The 12,256-nt window shown below is 53.2% G+C and overlaps 3 protein-coding genes across 16 annotated transcripts in view; 1 reads left to right on the top strand and 2 right to left on the bottom strand.

The window, feature by feature from the left end:
• Window positions 1-3,277, top strand: part of NUMA1 (nuclear mitotic apparatus protein 1) — a 91,115-nt gene extending 87,838 nt beyond the window's left edge. For all 11 annotated transcript variants that reach the window (XM_064288611.1, XM_023539000.2, XM_010599619.3 and 8 more), the window contains 6 exons: window positions 18-246; window positions 979-1,115; window positions 1,497-1,673; window positions 1,952-2,068; window positions 2,204-2,410; window positions 2,989-3,277. In XM_064288611.1, coding sequence (XP_064144681.1) covers window positions 18-246; window positions 979-1,115; window positions 1,497-1,673; window positions 1,952-2,068; window positions 2,204-2,410; window positions 2,989-3,000 — 879 coding nt within the window. In that variant the 3' untranslated portion in view covers window positions 3,001-3,277. The remainder of the gene's footprint in view (window positions 1-17; window positions 247-978; window positions 1,116-1,496; window positions 1,674-1,951; window positions 2,069-2,203; window positions 2,411-2,988) is intronic.
• Window positions 3,278-3,442: 165 nt separating this feature from the next.
• IL18BP (interleukin 18 binding protein) lies at window positions 3,443-6,972 on the bottom strand. 4 transcript variants are annotated; one of them, XM_003420105.4, is made up of 5 exons: window positions 6,404-6,479; window positions 5,823-6,029; window positions 5,057-5,177; window positions 4,825-4,972; window positions 3,443-4,565 (listed from the first exon to the last, which is right to left on the bottom strand). In XM_003420105.4, exons 1-5 carry the CDS (start codon window positions 6,429-6,431, stop codon window positions 4,401-4,403), a joined length of 669 nt encoding a protein of 222 aa, XP_003420153.1. In that variant the 5' UTR covers window positions 6,432-6,479; the 3' UTR covers window positions 3,443-4,400. The 4 variants fall into 4 exon arrangements, with proteins under 4 accessions (XP_003420153.1, XP_023394773.1, XP_023394775.1 ...); XM_023539007.2 differs by adding an exon at window positions 6,863-6,972 and having other exon boundaries at window positions 4,451-4,972; window positions 6,404-6,485; XM_023539005.2 differs by lacking the exon at window positions 6,404-6,479 and having other exon boundaries at window positions 5,823-6,353.
• Window positions 6,973-10,063: 3,091 nt separating this feature from the next.
• Window positions 10,064-12,256, bottom strand: part of RNF121 (ring finger protein 121) — a 74,857-nt gene continuing 72,664 nt past the window's right edge. The window contains exons 8-9 of the mRNA XM_003420106.4: window positions 11,889-11,990; window positions 10,064-10,184 (exon numbers count right to left, since the gene is read on the bottom strand). Coding sequence (XP_003420154.4) covers window positions 10,064-10,184; window positions 11,889-11,990 — 223 coding nt within the window. The remainder of the gene's footprint in view (window positions 10,185-11,888; window positions 11,991-12,256) is intronic.

Below are 12,256 nucleotides of genomic sequence, written 5' to 3'. Positions count from 1 at the left end.
TTCATACTCTCTTCCAGAAGCTGGATGTGGAGGAGCCAGACAGCGCCAACTCATCCTTCCATAGCACACAGTCTGCCCCTGCATCCCAGGCGAGCCTGCGGGCCACGTCCTCTACCCAGTCTCTACCCTGCCTGAACTCTGCCAATGATGGCAACTCGGCTCTACTCAGCCTGCCTGGCTACCGGCCCATCACTCGCAGCTCTGCTCGCCACTCCCAGGCCAGGGTGTCTAGTGGGGCCCCTTCAGGTAAGGGGGCTGTGGGAACACCTAAAAGTTAGACTAGAAGCAGATCCTGGCAGAGGGAAGAGACAAGACACTTAAAAATCCAAGGCTGGTCACCTTCTCTCACTCTTCCTCCCTGCAGCCTCAGGGCCTTGCCTGTCCTTTAGGGGCTGTGCTGGGGCAATCGGGCCGATGTTAATCTCAGCCAGAGCAAATCAGAGATGCTCACCAGGAGTAGTCAAGGATTCCCAGCATGATAGTTGACAGCTGAGCTGCTGTTGAGAGTCCTTCTCAGGTGATCATGGGCTGCTGGAAGGGCCAGGCTAGCCAGTGTTCTATCCTCAGGGACTACTTGGAGGCTTTTGCTCTCTGGGCCTCAGAGACCCCTCTGGGTATCAACTCCTGGCCATCAATTAGTTTTTCTTGGTGTTGGGCACCACACCTTTACAGCTGAGTAGGATGTAGTCACAGCCTTTGCATATAATTTCTTTTGACCTCCCCAGGGAGAGAGCAGTGAGCAGACCCTCACGGTACATGGGGTGCCTATGCCCTACTCCTGTACCTGCAGCACCAGATCAAAGGATGACTCTGGTGTACTGGGCTTGATGTTCATGGGGCAGGCAGAAGGGGGTGTGGTGGCAGTAAAGGCTGATGAGATACCAGTGGTGGCAGTAAAGGCTGATGAGACACCAGAGCCAGTGGGTGACCTGCTGACTTCAGCCCCCACACTTGCCCCAACTTCCCTGCCTCCCACAGGAAGGAACAGTTTCTACATGGGCACGTGCCAGGATGAGCCAGAGCAGCTGGATGACTGGAACCGCATTGCAGAGCTGCAGCGGCGCAATCGCGTATGCCCCCCGCACCTGAAGACCTGCTATCCCGTAGAATCCAGGGTGAGTCCTGGGGTCATCTGAGCAGGACCTGCCCATGCTGGCTCAGGCCTTCCTTGGCATTCCCCTTCCAGTGCTACCTGCTGACTTAGCTGGGTCTCTGGACTGCTGAGGAGGGTGACCTTCTTACACACCCAGATGGGATAGCCAGCAGGAAGGGAGCTCAAGACTGAAGTTATTATGGGAGGGCAGTAGCTTGGAGGAGTCTGCTGGGGACTGCATTTCTCATGGCCATTTGTCTAGGTGTGGTGAAGAGAACTGGAAGGGAGGCCTTTTGAGGTAGGAAGGCTCCAACTGCTCCAAATGTCAGCCTAGTGAAGAGAGTGCTGGGGCAGCCCCATTTCCATACAGTTGGAGCCTACCCACCTCTTCTACCGCATACAGCCTTCCCTGAGTCTGGCCACCATCACAGATGAGGAGATGAAAACTGGTGATCCCCAGGAGACCCTGCGTCGGGCCAGCATGCAGCCAGCCCAGATCGCTGAGGGCACTGGCATCACCACCCGGCAGCAGCGCAAACGGGTCTCCTCAGAGTCCCACCAGGGCCCTGGCACCCCTGAGGTGGGTAATGTTGGTTCCTCTGTATTTTGTTATGTTGAGCACTCTGCCCAGGTCAGGCCCAGCTCACCATGTTTGAAACGTGGACTCAAGGGAAGGCTTCTCTCTCCAAGGGCCTGATGTAGGCAGGGATGGGGACAGCTGGAAGGGAAGCCTCTGGTTGTGGGGGGCAAGTTGGACACAATGACTTATAAAGTCCTCTTCAGCTCTGAGACACCAAGAGACCTGGTTTAAGTTGTGAAGTCTTCTTGCTGTCTACCTAATTATTGTCTTCCCCATAGTCTAAGAAGGCCACCAGCTGTTTCCCACGCCCTATGACTCCCCGTGACCGACATGAAGGGCGCAAACAGAGCACTATCAAGGCCCAGGAGAAAGCAGCTCCAGCTGTTGTTAAACAGGTTAGTCTGGGAGTGAAGGAAGATTTTAAGGAATGTCCTCGAGGGGCCTTGCTGGCAGAGCCCTGGGTCAGCAGGCTGACCTGGGAAGGCAGCACCGGGTTTCCCGATTTGGGTTTGACAACGCCTCCCCAACAGGCTGACCGGCGCCAGTCAATGGCCTTCAGCATCCTCAACACGCCCAAGAAGCTCGGGAATAGCCTTCTGCGGAGGGGGGCCTCAAAGAAAGCCCCATCCAAGGCCTCCCCCAACACCCGCAGTGGAACCCGTCGCTCTCCTCGCATTGCCACCACCACAGCCAGCGCCACCAGTGCTGCCACCGCCACCCCTCGGGCCAAGGGCAAGGTGGAGGCCCTGGGGTTGGGGGAAGGGGGAGTGTGACTCGTAGGAAGCCTGATGAGAGAGGATGGGCCCTCCCCAGACTGCCCCATGGGGCAGCATCCGAGGCAGGGCCAAGCCAGGCCACGGTGGGGCGGGGGGGTGGTTAAAACGTATCCCATGTCCTAGTTGGAAACCCTGGTGGCATAGTGGTTAAGTGCTACAGCTGCTAACCAAAGGGTCAGCAGTTCGAATCTGCCAGGTGCTCTTTGGAAACTCTATGGGGCAGTTCTACTCTGTCCTGTCAGGTCGCTATGAGTCAGAATCGACTCGATGGCACTGGGCTTGGTTTGGTTTTTCGGTATCTCCTAGTTAACTACTCATTACTGAGGGAGGAAATAGATGGCTCCATTCCTACTGAACTGAGAACACCCAGTGTTTCTTAGGCATAGCAGACAATTGTTAAACTGAAAATAGATGTCTCCAGGGCCTCCCCAAGGATGATATCCTGGTCAGGGGTGTATGGAATAGGCTTCTGAGCCAGCTCGTTTAGGCTGGCCAGCACAAGTTTGATCCAGCCACGTGACTATCTCTGTCTCTTTCAGGCAAAGCACTAAAGGGCCAGTACCAGTGAGCAGTCCCACCTGTGTCCCCAACGCTGACCTCGCCTGGTCCTTCTGCTGTCCCTCTCAGTGCCTTCTCTCAGCTCCCAGGCCAATGGTGGCCAAACCCCAAGAGACAGTGATGCCTCCCACACCCTGTGCCCCATGCCTCAGGGGTGGGATAGGGTAGCAGCCTTCAGAGGCAGTTCACCCCCAACTTCCCCAGACTTGCACTGGGGTGGGATTTGGAGTGATGGGAAGGTTTTTAAGGGCCAGGGATGGATCTTTTCTAAATGTTATTACTTGTAAATAAAGTCTATTTTTCGCCCTTAAGTGCTGAGCTGCCTTGAGCCATGTGGAAAACAAGGGAAATTTGGGCTGTCTGGAGCATACATAGGTTTTGTCTCTGCTAAGTCTTCCAGAACCACCTACTTTCTCTCAGATCCCTTTTCAGGCCATATTTTTCCCCAGGATCCCGCCATGCTCCATTTCTGGGCTCTGCTTCTGCAGAGCATTATGGGCTTTTTTTTTTTTTTTTCTCCTGAGGACCTATGTTCCACCGAGGGAGCCCTGGTGGCACAGTGGCTACGTGCTCAGCTACTAACCGAAAGGTTAGAACCCACCAGCTCTGGGAGAAAGGTGTGGCAGTCTGCTTCTGAAGAGATGTACAGCCTCGGAAACCCCGTGGGGCAGTTCTACTCTGTCCTACATGGCCGCTATGAGTCAGAATCACGATGGCAGTGGGTTATGTTCCTGAGTCTGGTTTTGTCTTTAGCTGCTGAGTGGCAGTCCCTTTCTTCTATACTCCCTCATAGGGAGGCCAGGGTCCTGCCAGTGAAACTTAGGCTTAAATAAGCAGATGCAAAAGATGTCTCCATTCAGTATTTATGAGTACCCACTGTGGGCCCTGCTGGGTCCATAAAGATACAGCCGTGGATCACAAGCAGCCTCTGCCCTCCTCTCTTCCCTGGGGCAGTCCATTAGAGGCGGAAATACAGATACAACAGTAAGTCCATACAGAATGTGGCCAGATCTGAAATAGGGTTGACCAAAGGACCAGAAGTGAGAGTTGTCTGGGAACAAGGATGAATACTTGGGATGCTGGAGAGTTATACTGGAAATGTAGCCAGCGTCCTGGGATACTGGGCTAAGATGCTGATAGGTCTTGGAGGTTTCTGAGTAGGACATCAGGAAAATTAAGTGGATGGAAAGAGAAAGGCAGGTAGGAGGAGGAAGCATTTAGGAGATTATAATTTTCTAGGTAGATGAGAAGAGAGTTTGAACTTGGTGAGAGCAGGGAGATGGACAGGAGGGAACCAGAACAGGAACCTTCAGAGGAGGGGACTCCCGAGCCAAGTCCAAGGCAGGGCAGGGGTGTGGTGGGGGAGGAAGTGCTGCTTGCGATTAGGATTATATTAACCTTCCAGGTAAGCGGGACCCCGGCTGTGGTCAAGGTTGCTGTCCTGCTGTTGGGATTGTGCGCTGATTCCTGGCCCTGCTGATGTGGGCAGCTGTAGCCCTGGGTGGTGGCTGAAGGGGGGGACTTCTTGAGTGGGAGGCAAGGTTGTCTTCAGCCCAGCCTGGAGAAGTAAAGGCAGACAAGGATCAGGGCCAAGGGATGGAAGGACATCTCTTGGCACTTTCCTCCAGGGTGTGCCCCCCACCCCAGTCCTAAGTTCCTTTTTGTTCCCACCTCAGGCTTGGGGCCTTGGGAAGTGGTGGCCATGAGCTGTAGGGGTGCTCTGAGCAGAACCCATCCCTCCCTCCCACATCAGCCATGTGGCCCACACTGAAGCAGAGCTCCTCCTGCCACCAGATACCTTCCCTTGGGTTCCTCACCCAGAGCTGGGCCAGGACGACGTGATGCTGGGCAGTCTGTACAAGATCGATGAGAACACAGGAGAAATTGGTGCTGCGCAGGGCAGGGCTCAGCTCCTCCACCACCAAGGCCCCCCGCAGCCAGGTGCTTGTGCTCCCATGAACCCGACTAGAGCAGGCAGGAAGGAAGGTCCAGTCATGAGAGAACCGCAGGGAGCCTCCCTCCTGCTGGCCTCACTGCTGCGTTCCTCACCTGGTGCTGCCCTCCCGCAGCCGGCCTGGGAGGTGCTTGATGAAGGAACCATTGCCCAGCCAGTAGAGGATGCTGAAGGGGAAGCGGCTGCAGCCGGTACAGGACAGTGTCAGTGTTCCATCTAGGGACAGGTGCAGTGTTAGCCTTCAGAGACGGCCCTCCCCTTTGCTGTGCTCCGCCCTGTCTCCCCAGTCAGGAACCTGGAGTGTCGCTGTGCATTCCGCCTAGGCGGAAAGTCTGTTAAAAGGGAAGTACAGTTGCCTACAAGGGAGGTCTGAGCAAGGGGGATTTGAAGAAGGGCCCTTGGTTCATGTGATGACTCCTCTTCTAAGCCCATTTCCTCAGGATGACCTTTTCTAGTGCTCAGCCTCTATGACTCTAGGAGCCCAGGCGGCAGTGCTAGCAGGCTGCTGCTCCTCTGCCAGTGAGCAAGCAGCAAGCTCTGGGGTGGGGTGGTGGTGGTGGGGGAGCCTTGGAGTGCACTGCAAGCAAGGCTCAGGGTCCTCTGACCATTCCTCGTGTCTTGGGTTCTCTCCATCCCATTAGATAGGGAGCACCTTGGAAGCTGGGCCTTGAGCCTCCACCCTCTACGCTGAGTGGGGAATGGAAAATGGTGAGTGCTCAGCCAACTTAGCCTGTTTGGTGGTGGGCTACATGACAGAAGGTGGGGTGGCTGGGAGATCAACCCCACCCTTGGACCCTCTGTGTCCATAGCCCTCCCTCTGACCACTGTGCCCTCCAAGTTCCCAGCATAATTGCTTCTTACTTGGTGGTACTTCCACCTCTGGCCAGGTCATCTCCAATGCTGGGCACTGCTTAGCTGTTGGGAGTGTTGGGGGCCCAAAGGAGTAGGGGTCCTGCGTGATCCCAGCTGAGGCAATGGCAGCTGTAGTGCTCTGAGGTATAGGTGCGGCTCTGGCTGGCACATTGATGACGTGGACACACAGGAGCAGAACCCACAAGGGACTGGAGTCTGAGGAAAAGATAGTCACGGAGGTCAGTAGCTGTCTGAGCTGCCTGATAATGCGCAGCATCCTGGCTCATTAAGGTGGACCTTGGCTGGAGAGGGAATTACTGCATGAGTAAGGATGTAACTCCAGCCCAGAGATGCCTGGGATCCACTCGGAGTATCAGAGGAATAGAAGGACCCTTCCACCCCGACCCCTTAGCCCTTTTTGAATGGAGCCAAAGCCACAGCACCTGGACAGAGGCTTAAAGCAATAGCAGAACGGTTGGTTGGAGTTCACCTGGAGGCCAAGGCTCAGGACTCACCATACTGCTCCATTCTATTCACAGATCCCACCCTACCCACCCACCCACACCCAGCCCCAGCCCCAGCCCCTATACCTGGTGTTCTGTGCTGTCTCAGGGTCATGGTGCATGTGTCAGGTGCTGGTGCGCCTGGCTCTGTGACAACTTCCCCCTTCCTCTGGGGGACGTGGAGGAGGAGAATGACGAATAAACTACTTCTCCCTTATCTTCTGAGCTTGCCTAGGTCCCAGCTGTCCATGTGGCCCTCTCCTTCCTATAAATTCCACAGCCCCTCCCTAGGTTTGAATTTTTCTCTCAGTGGGCTGCCAGTCCTGTCTGTCCTGTCCAACTGTCCCAGTTGCTAATTCCTGGAGGACAGGCATCTAGCGTCAGCTGGAGCTCTTTCAGCACTTAGTAACAAGCTGGGGGTTCATCTAGTGACAACCTCTCCCAACCCTAATCTTATGACCATTAATATGCTGTTATCTAGTTCAGTCTAACTCCTTTGTTACAGGGATGGAGAAACTAAGGCCCAAAGAGGGGCCAAGGACTTACCTAGTCACATAGGGAGGCAATGCTGTCTTCACTGCTTTCTGTGGTAGATGAGAGCTGACAACTGGCCAGAGCTGGTTCTGGGAAGGGCAGGATGTGTAGTGAAATTCTTCTGGGAAAGAACTGGCCTATTTCAGTTTCACTTTCAGGGGGTCCAGAACAGGCACTGGTGACACATTCCTAGGCCCGACCCTCAAGGTTCTTGCACTCTGCCTACCTCTTTTTGAACCAAAGCTCATGGCCTTCTGCTTCCTCATTCATATTTACACCGATATTCAAGGGGACAACTGTCCTAGGCACTGAGGACTCCAAGTCAGAACATTTTGACCATTTCAGGCTCAATACCATACCAGCACACCTACATCCTGGCCTTTTTCAGGCTCCCTACTCCCCTAACCACCAGCCCCAAGGGTCCCCAACATCCATCCCACCTGTAAATTTCTTTCTCTTCTCTCACCCTAGCCACTTTGCTTAGAGCTATGGGTTCATTAGTAAGTCTAGATCTAGATTCCCCCTACCTGGCTCCCAAGAAGCCCTAAAGAGCCCTCCTTTCTCAGAATTTCCTCTTCTTGGAGTTCCAAGTCTCAATTCAGCTGTGTCTGGTCCACGTGAGCCAGGCCACGGGGAATATGCTGAGTGCTCACCTGCCTTGTATGTAGTCTCACAGCTATGCTGAGAAACTTGGAACACAATCTAGAGAAAATTGGCCCTGACGGTGGGGGGAGGGCACTTCCGAGGGAAGAAGGGGAAGCAGGGTAATCAAGTGACCCAGCACTCTAGCAACAAAAGGTATATAACTCTCTGTAAATCTGTCAATAACGACAGAAATGGAGCTGGGTCTGTGGCAGAAGCTGGTTGGAGGTCCATGGCAGAGCCACGATACTAAGGTGAGGCAAGTGAGGAGCCTTGAATGCAAAATTGAAGGAGGTGCTCACTCTCAGGGTGGTGGGACTATGGAGGCAAAACCAGGACTGGGTGATCCAAAGCATGAAGGTAGAGGGCAAGAGCTAGGAGTGTTGGATGTCTGTGATCAGGAGGGTAAGAGTGCTGGTTGCAGAGCCAGGGAGACCAGGAGGTGGAAATGAGTTTGGGGGATGTATCAGGAATATAAAAACAACCCAGTTGCCATCAAGTCTATTCTGATTCATGGTAACCCTATGTGTGTCAGTAGGACTGTATTATCAGGAACATAGCCTGCTATAATCCCACTTTTTTTATGGAAAAGCCAGATTCCCATTTCTAATTTAGACCTACGTCTTTTCCAAAATATAATCTACTGACTTCCAGACCAAGCTGGGTGGAGAAGTAAGCTGTCCCGGCTTGGTTTTTAAGTCCTATTACATCACCTGTTTGAAATGTCAGGCTAAAAGTCACACCCTCTTCAGCTCTCCTGCGGAGGATGGACAGGAAACAGGACTCCACCTCAGAGGGTAACCAAGAGCAGAGTTGTGCCCCTGGGAGATTATGGGACTATTAAGTATGGAGACAGAGCCCTGGACGGCCTGGCCTCGGCTTCTCACATGAGGGTAGTGAGGACAAAAGTGAAAGGAAAGGTGATACCTGTACCCTTCGACCAGACCCCGTTCCACTCTCTGAATTGGGCCCACAGGTGACATAAGCAGTGGGGAATCGTGGGAAGTCACTGCTGGCTGAGAGAAAAGCCGAGGTTGAGAGTGGCCTGAGGAGTGAGGGTGGTGGCAAGCACTGACCTCAGGCGTGGCTGAAGGGGGCCCAGTGACGCTCCAAGGAGCCCAGCACTCCACCACTCTTACAGATGTTGGGAGGGAGTAGCAAAAAGTCAGGACCAACCACCCCCAGGCCCCAGCTCTCAGATGGGAACAGCGAAGGCAGCAAGGGCAAGGCACTCCAGGGGACTACAGGGGAAGAGGTGTGAAGAAGAAAAGCAAGATGGATGCTCAGCTTTCCAACCCAGCTCATGGAGCTTTATTCAGACCAGAGTGACAAGATCCTGCTTGGTTCTTGCTGCCCTTGAAAGGACAGGCCCTGATGGGCCATGTTCCTCAGGAACCCAGCGTTGAAAGACTATGTTTGCCACCCCCCCGCCACCTTTCTTCAGAATTCTTAGAACCAGGGCTGGGGCCTGCCTGGAAGCCCTTTTTCAGAACCCATGCTCACCCCAGCCTTATCCCACTTCCCACCACCCGCTATTCCTGTGGCCTGGTTGGGCAAAATCCATGGATAACGAGGCTCACAAAGGGGTATTCCCTGGACTGAGAATCCCCTGCAGCTTCAAGAGCAGACTGACGACAGAGAAAAGTTCCACATCTGTCACCGCCTCTCTGCATCCGCACACACACTCGCTTGGCTTCCAGAGAAGGAAGTAATGTGGCAGCCTACTAGAGTGGCCGTTGGCACATGTCACCACTTCCAGGTTGAAGCATGAGCTTGTACAAGGAGCCCTCAATCACTGCTGCCAACAGGAGCCCCCATGGCCCAACTAACTATAGATGGCCTCTGTTCTTGGCTGAGTACAGCCCTGCGCGGTGGCAGGTTATCCATGCTGCTGTTGCTTCCAGTTGCTCACAAACAAATCCTCAATGAATTCTGAGGCCCCAGGGCTTCCTTTGTTTAAAAAGTCACTGACAAGGCTCCACTGGCTTCAGCCAGCCTATAGCTCCTAAACAGGGGGAGATAGATTCAGATACAACACCCATTCCATGTCCTAGACAGGGAAAGAGGACATTTCACCCCTCCATGCTTGTCTGTGGCATTGGTTTTTTGATAACCATGCCTTGAGTGTACCAGCCTTGAGCCCCACAGAAGAAAGGAAAGGGGAGTGGATGGGCTGAGGTCCTCTGCTACCTGAGAACCCACCAGTACCCTTAGCCAGAAATGAGAAGGCCCCTTTAAAGGAAAAATGTGGTTCTACACCCTGCTCAAGCGGGGAGGGTGGGGCCTGGAGAAGTGGGGGGCAATTTCTATATTCCGCAATAAAAAAGGTTTTTTTTTTTAAATATATTCATCAAAATAGTTTTCTTTTAAAAAGCTCCCCACTGCTGGCAGCCCACTGGCTGGTTCTCCATCATATCCCTCCCCAGCCCGGACACAGCCGGAGGGGGTCCTGAGTGGCCCAAGCGCCCCCTTGAGTCTGTCCCACCCAGGAGATCTTTGTGGGCAGGGAGGAGAGTGCCCTGAGGTCCATGGTGGGTGGGGTGGGTTCTCCTCTGATGCTCTTCTTCCTAACTATTCCAGGCCCAGGATGTAGTTGATGCCTTGTACCAGGCCAATGATGACAGGCTGCCAGGCTACCAGGTATCGGAGCCAATCCAACAGTTGCCCGTACATGACGTGAGGCCTCTCCCAGCTGTCAGTGTGTTAAAGAAGAGGTCATGTATAAGAACTGCTATGGCTGGTCTAGGGAACGGTTGGGAGAGTTTTCCCAGGTCTTCTCTGGATCAGCCCACAGAAATCTACCTATGAGGAATGTAAACTGCTTTCTAGAAGGGTCCACCTAGTCTCTCATCAGCTGTCTATGTTGGAAAGAAGGGCTGAACCCAGAGAATCAGGGAAGGGGGGCACAGGGGGTTGGAGCGGAGAACAGAGCAGACATGAGAGAGAGGTAGAGAGGTGAAACCTAGCTCACCAGATCAACATGCGGGGAGGCCCTCCCATGTAACACTTTCTCTAAGCTGACTGCCAGTGCTAAAAAATATAGCCCAAGATTGTTGAAAATGTATCTGTAACAATGGCTGCAGTAGGATAATAACCCCTGTTTTATAGGGTCGTTATGAGGCAAAGTAGAGATGATACATGAGGAATGGGATTAAGGTAACCCCTAAGGTTCTTCTAATGTTCAAAACTGAAGGTTTTCTAAGAACTGAGTTTACAGAGAGAGCCAGAAGGGAGGTGGGACCAAGAGGCTAGTCACAAAGGGATGATAACCCCTAGCAGAGGCTCTAAGGAGTCCCCACCAGGGACATTAAGCACCAGGCCTAACTGAAGCCAAGGGGCCCTCGAGATAAGTGCATTTCTTTTTGTCCGCGGCTAATGCTGGGCAAGAGACCTGGACCAGGGGCCTGGGGAGCCCCAGCTCTGGGGAAAGTACAGAGAGAAGCTTCTACACTTGTGGGGGAACTGCTCCAAATGCATCGGAAAGACCACTCTGGTTTCCTGCGAACTGAGGGAAGCCCCAAGCCTCAGCATGACCACGGAGTTACTTAATTGTTCCTAAACTAGCAACTGGAGGAACCAAGCATGGAATCTTAAAGGGGACCGGCCAGAGGCTTCTATTCAGGGACTATGGGAGTGGGCTGGGGACACAGTGTTCCCCCGCACAGCACAGCTAGTGAACAGGGAATAGTGAGCAGCTGAGAGAAGAGAGGGGAGAAAGCTGGGTCCCTGGATCCCACGGGAACTGAAGGTGAGGCCAGAGGAGTGGCTGGGAACTTTCCAACAGACAGGCTGTGAGGAGGAAGTGGAGGGTGAGGCCAAAGTGAGGAGAGCTGGCTCAGACTAGCACAGACCGTGTGTTCAGAGTAGAAGGGGGACAGGTCCCCTCAGCTTTGCAGGCCCTGCACAGGCACTGAGCTGTTCTCTAGTGCTACATGTCAGAGGTAAGAGATGGTTCATTAGTATGCAACCTTGAACGAGTTACTCAACCTAAACCATTTCATCTGGAAAATGAAGATGATATTACTAGTGAATTGCTGGAGAATCACATGGGCTAATTCAAGTAAAGCACTCAACACAGTACCTAGCACGCAGTAAGCAATAAGTAAATGGTAGCTGCTATTACAGTCAATTTACCCTTGAGGGATACAGAACTTTGGTGGGAAGCTGAACTGCTAGTCCTGTCCCATGTCCCACCCCCAACTTTCCTGGAACAGAAGCCATATAGATTGGTAGACATGTAGTGGGCTGGAGGCAGGAGGCAGGGTTTCAGGCAAATGCAGGGATAAGGTAACCCCTATGGTTCTTCTAATGTTCAAATCTGAAGGTTTTTTTGAAAGTCCTGGTCAGTACTTTCTTCCCACTGCCCATTCCCACTAAGGACCCATACAAAGGATACGGGTTACTGAACATCCTCTTGAGGTCTACCTTCTCTTTGCAGTAGGGACACGTCTGCTTCTTTCCCACAATGCACCAGCCGCGGATGCAGAACTCGTGGAATCTAAGCACCACTGGTCAAGGGAAATGGTGGGCAGCTAGGATGGCACTCCAGCCCCGAGGCAGTCTTCACAGAGCCTGTGCACGACCTCTGGTGAAATGTCCAAATCCTGGCTTCACTTCTTATTAGCTGTGTAATCTTGGGCAAATCCCTCTCTCTGAAACTTTTTCCTGTGTGAAGTGAGGATAATGATCCCTATCGTGTAAGGTCTGTTATGAGGCAAAGGGGAGATAATACATGAATCTCCCAACATAGGCAGTGAATGGGAA

The sequence above is a fragment of the Loxodonta africana genome, chromosome 7, assembly GCF_030014295.1.
Source record: "Loxodonta africana isolate mLoxAfr1 chromosome 7, mLoxAfr1.hap2, whole genome shotgun sequence".
Lineage (NCBI taxonomy): Eukaryota > Metazoa > Chordata > Mammalia > Proboscidea > Elephantidae > Loxodonta > Loxodonta africana.
This window is presented reverse-complemented; position numbering and strand designations above follow the sequence as displayed.

What these genes read in the sequence shown, in the direction of transcription:
- IL18BP (XM_023539004.2), bottom strand. Translation starts at nt 6,090, where the DNA reads ATGCTGCGCATTATCAGGCAGCTCAGACAGCTACTGACCTCCGTGACT. An exon ending in AGAGGTGGAAGTACCACCAA is followed by an intron (nt 5,178 to 5,822) that starts GTAAGAAGCAAT and finishes ACCTGTCCCTAG; the next exon opens with ATGGAACACTGACACTGTCC. An exon ending in CTGCGGGAGGGCAGCACCAG is followed by an intron (nt 4,973 to 5,056) that starts GTGAGGAACGCA and finishes TGCCTGCTCTAG; the next exon opens with TCGGGTTCATGGGAGCACAA.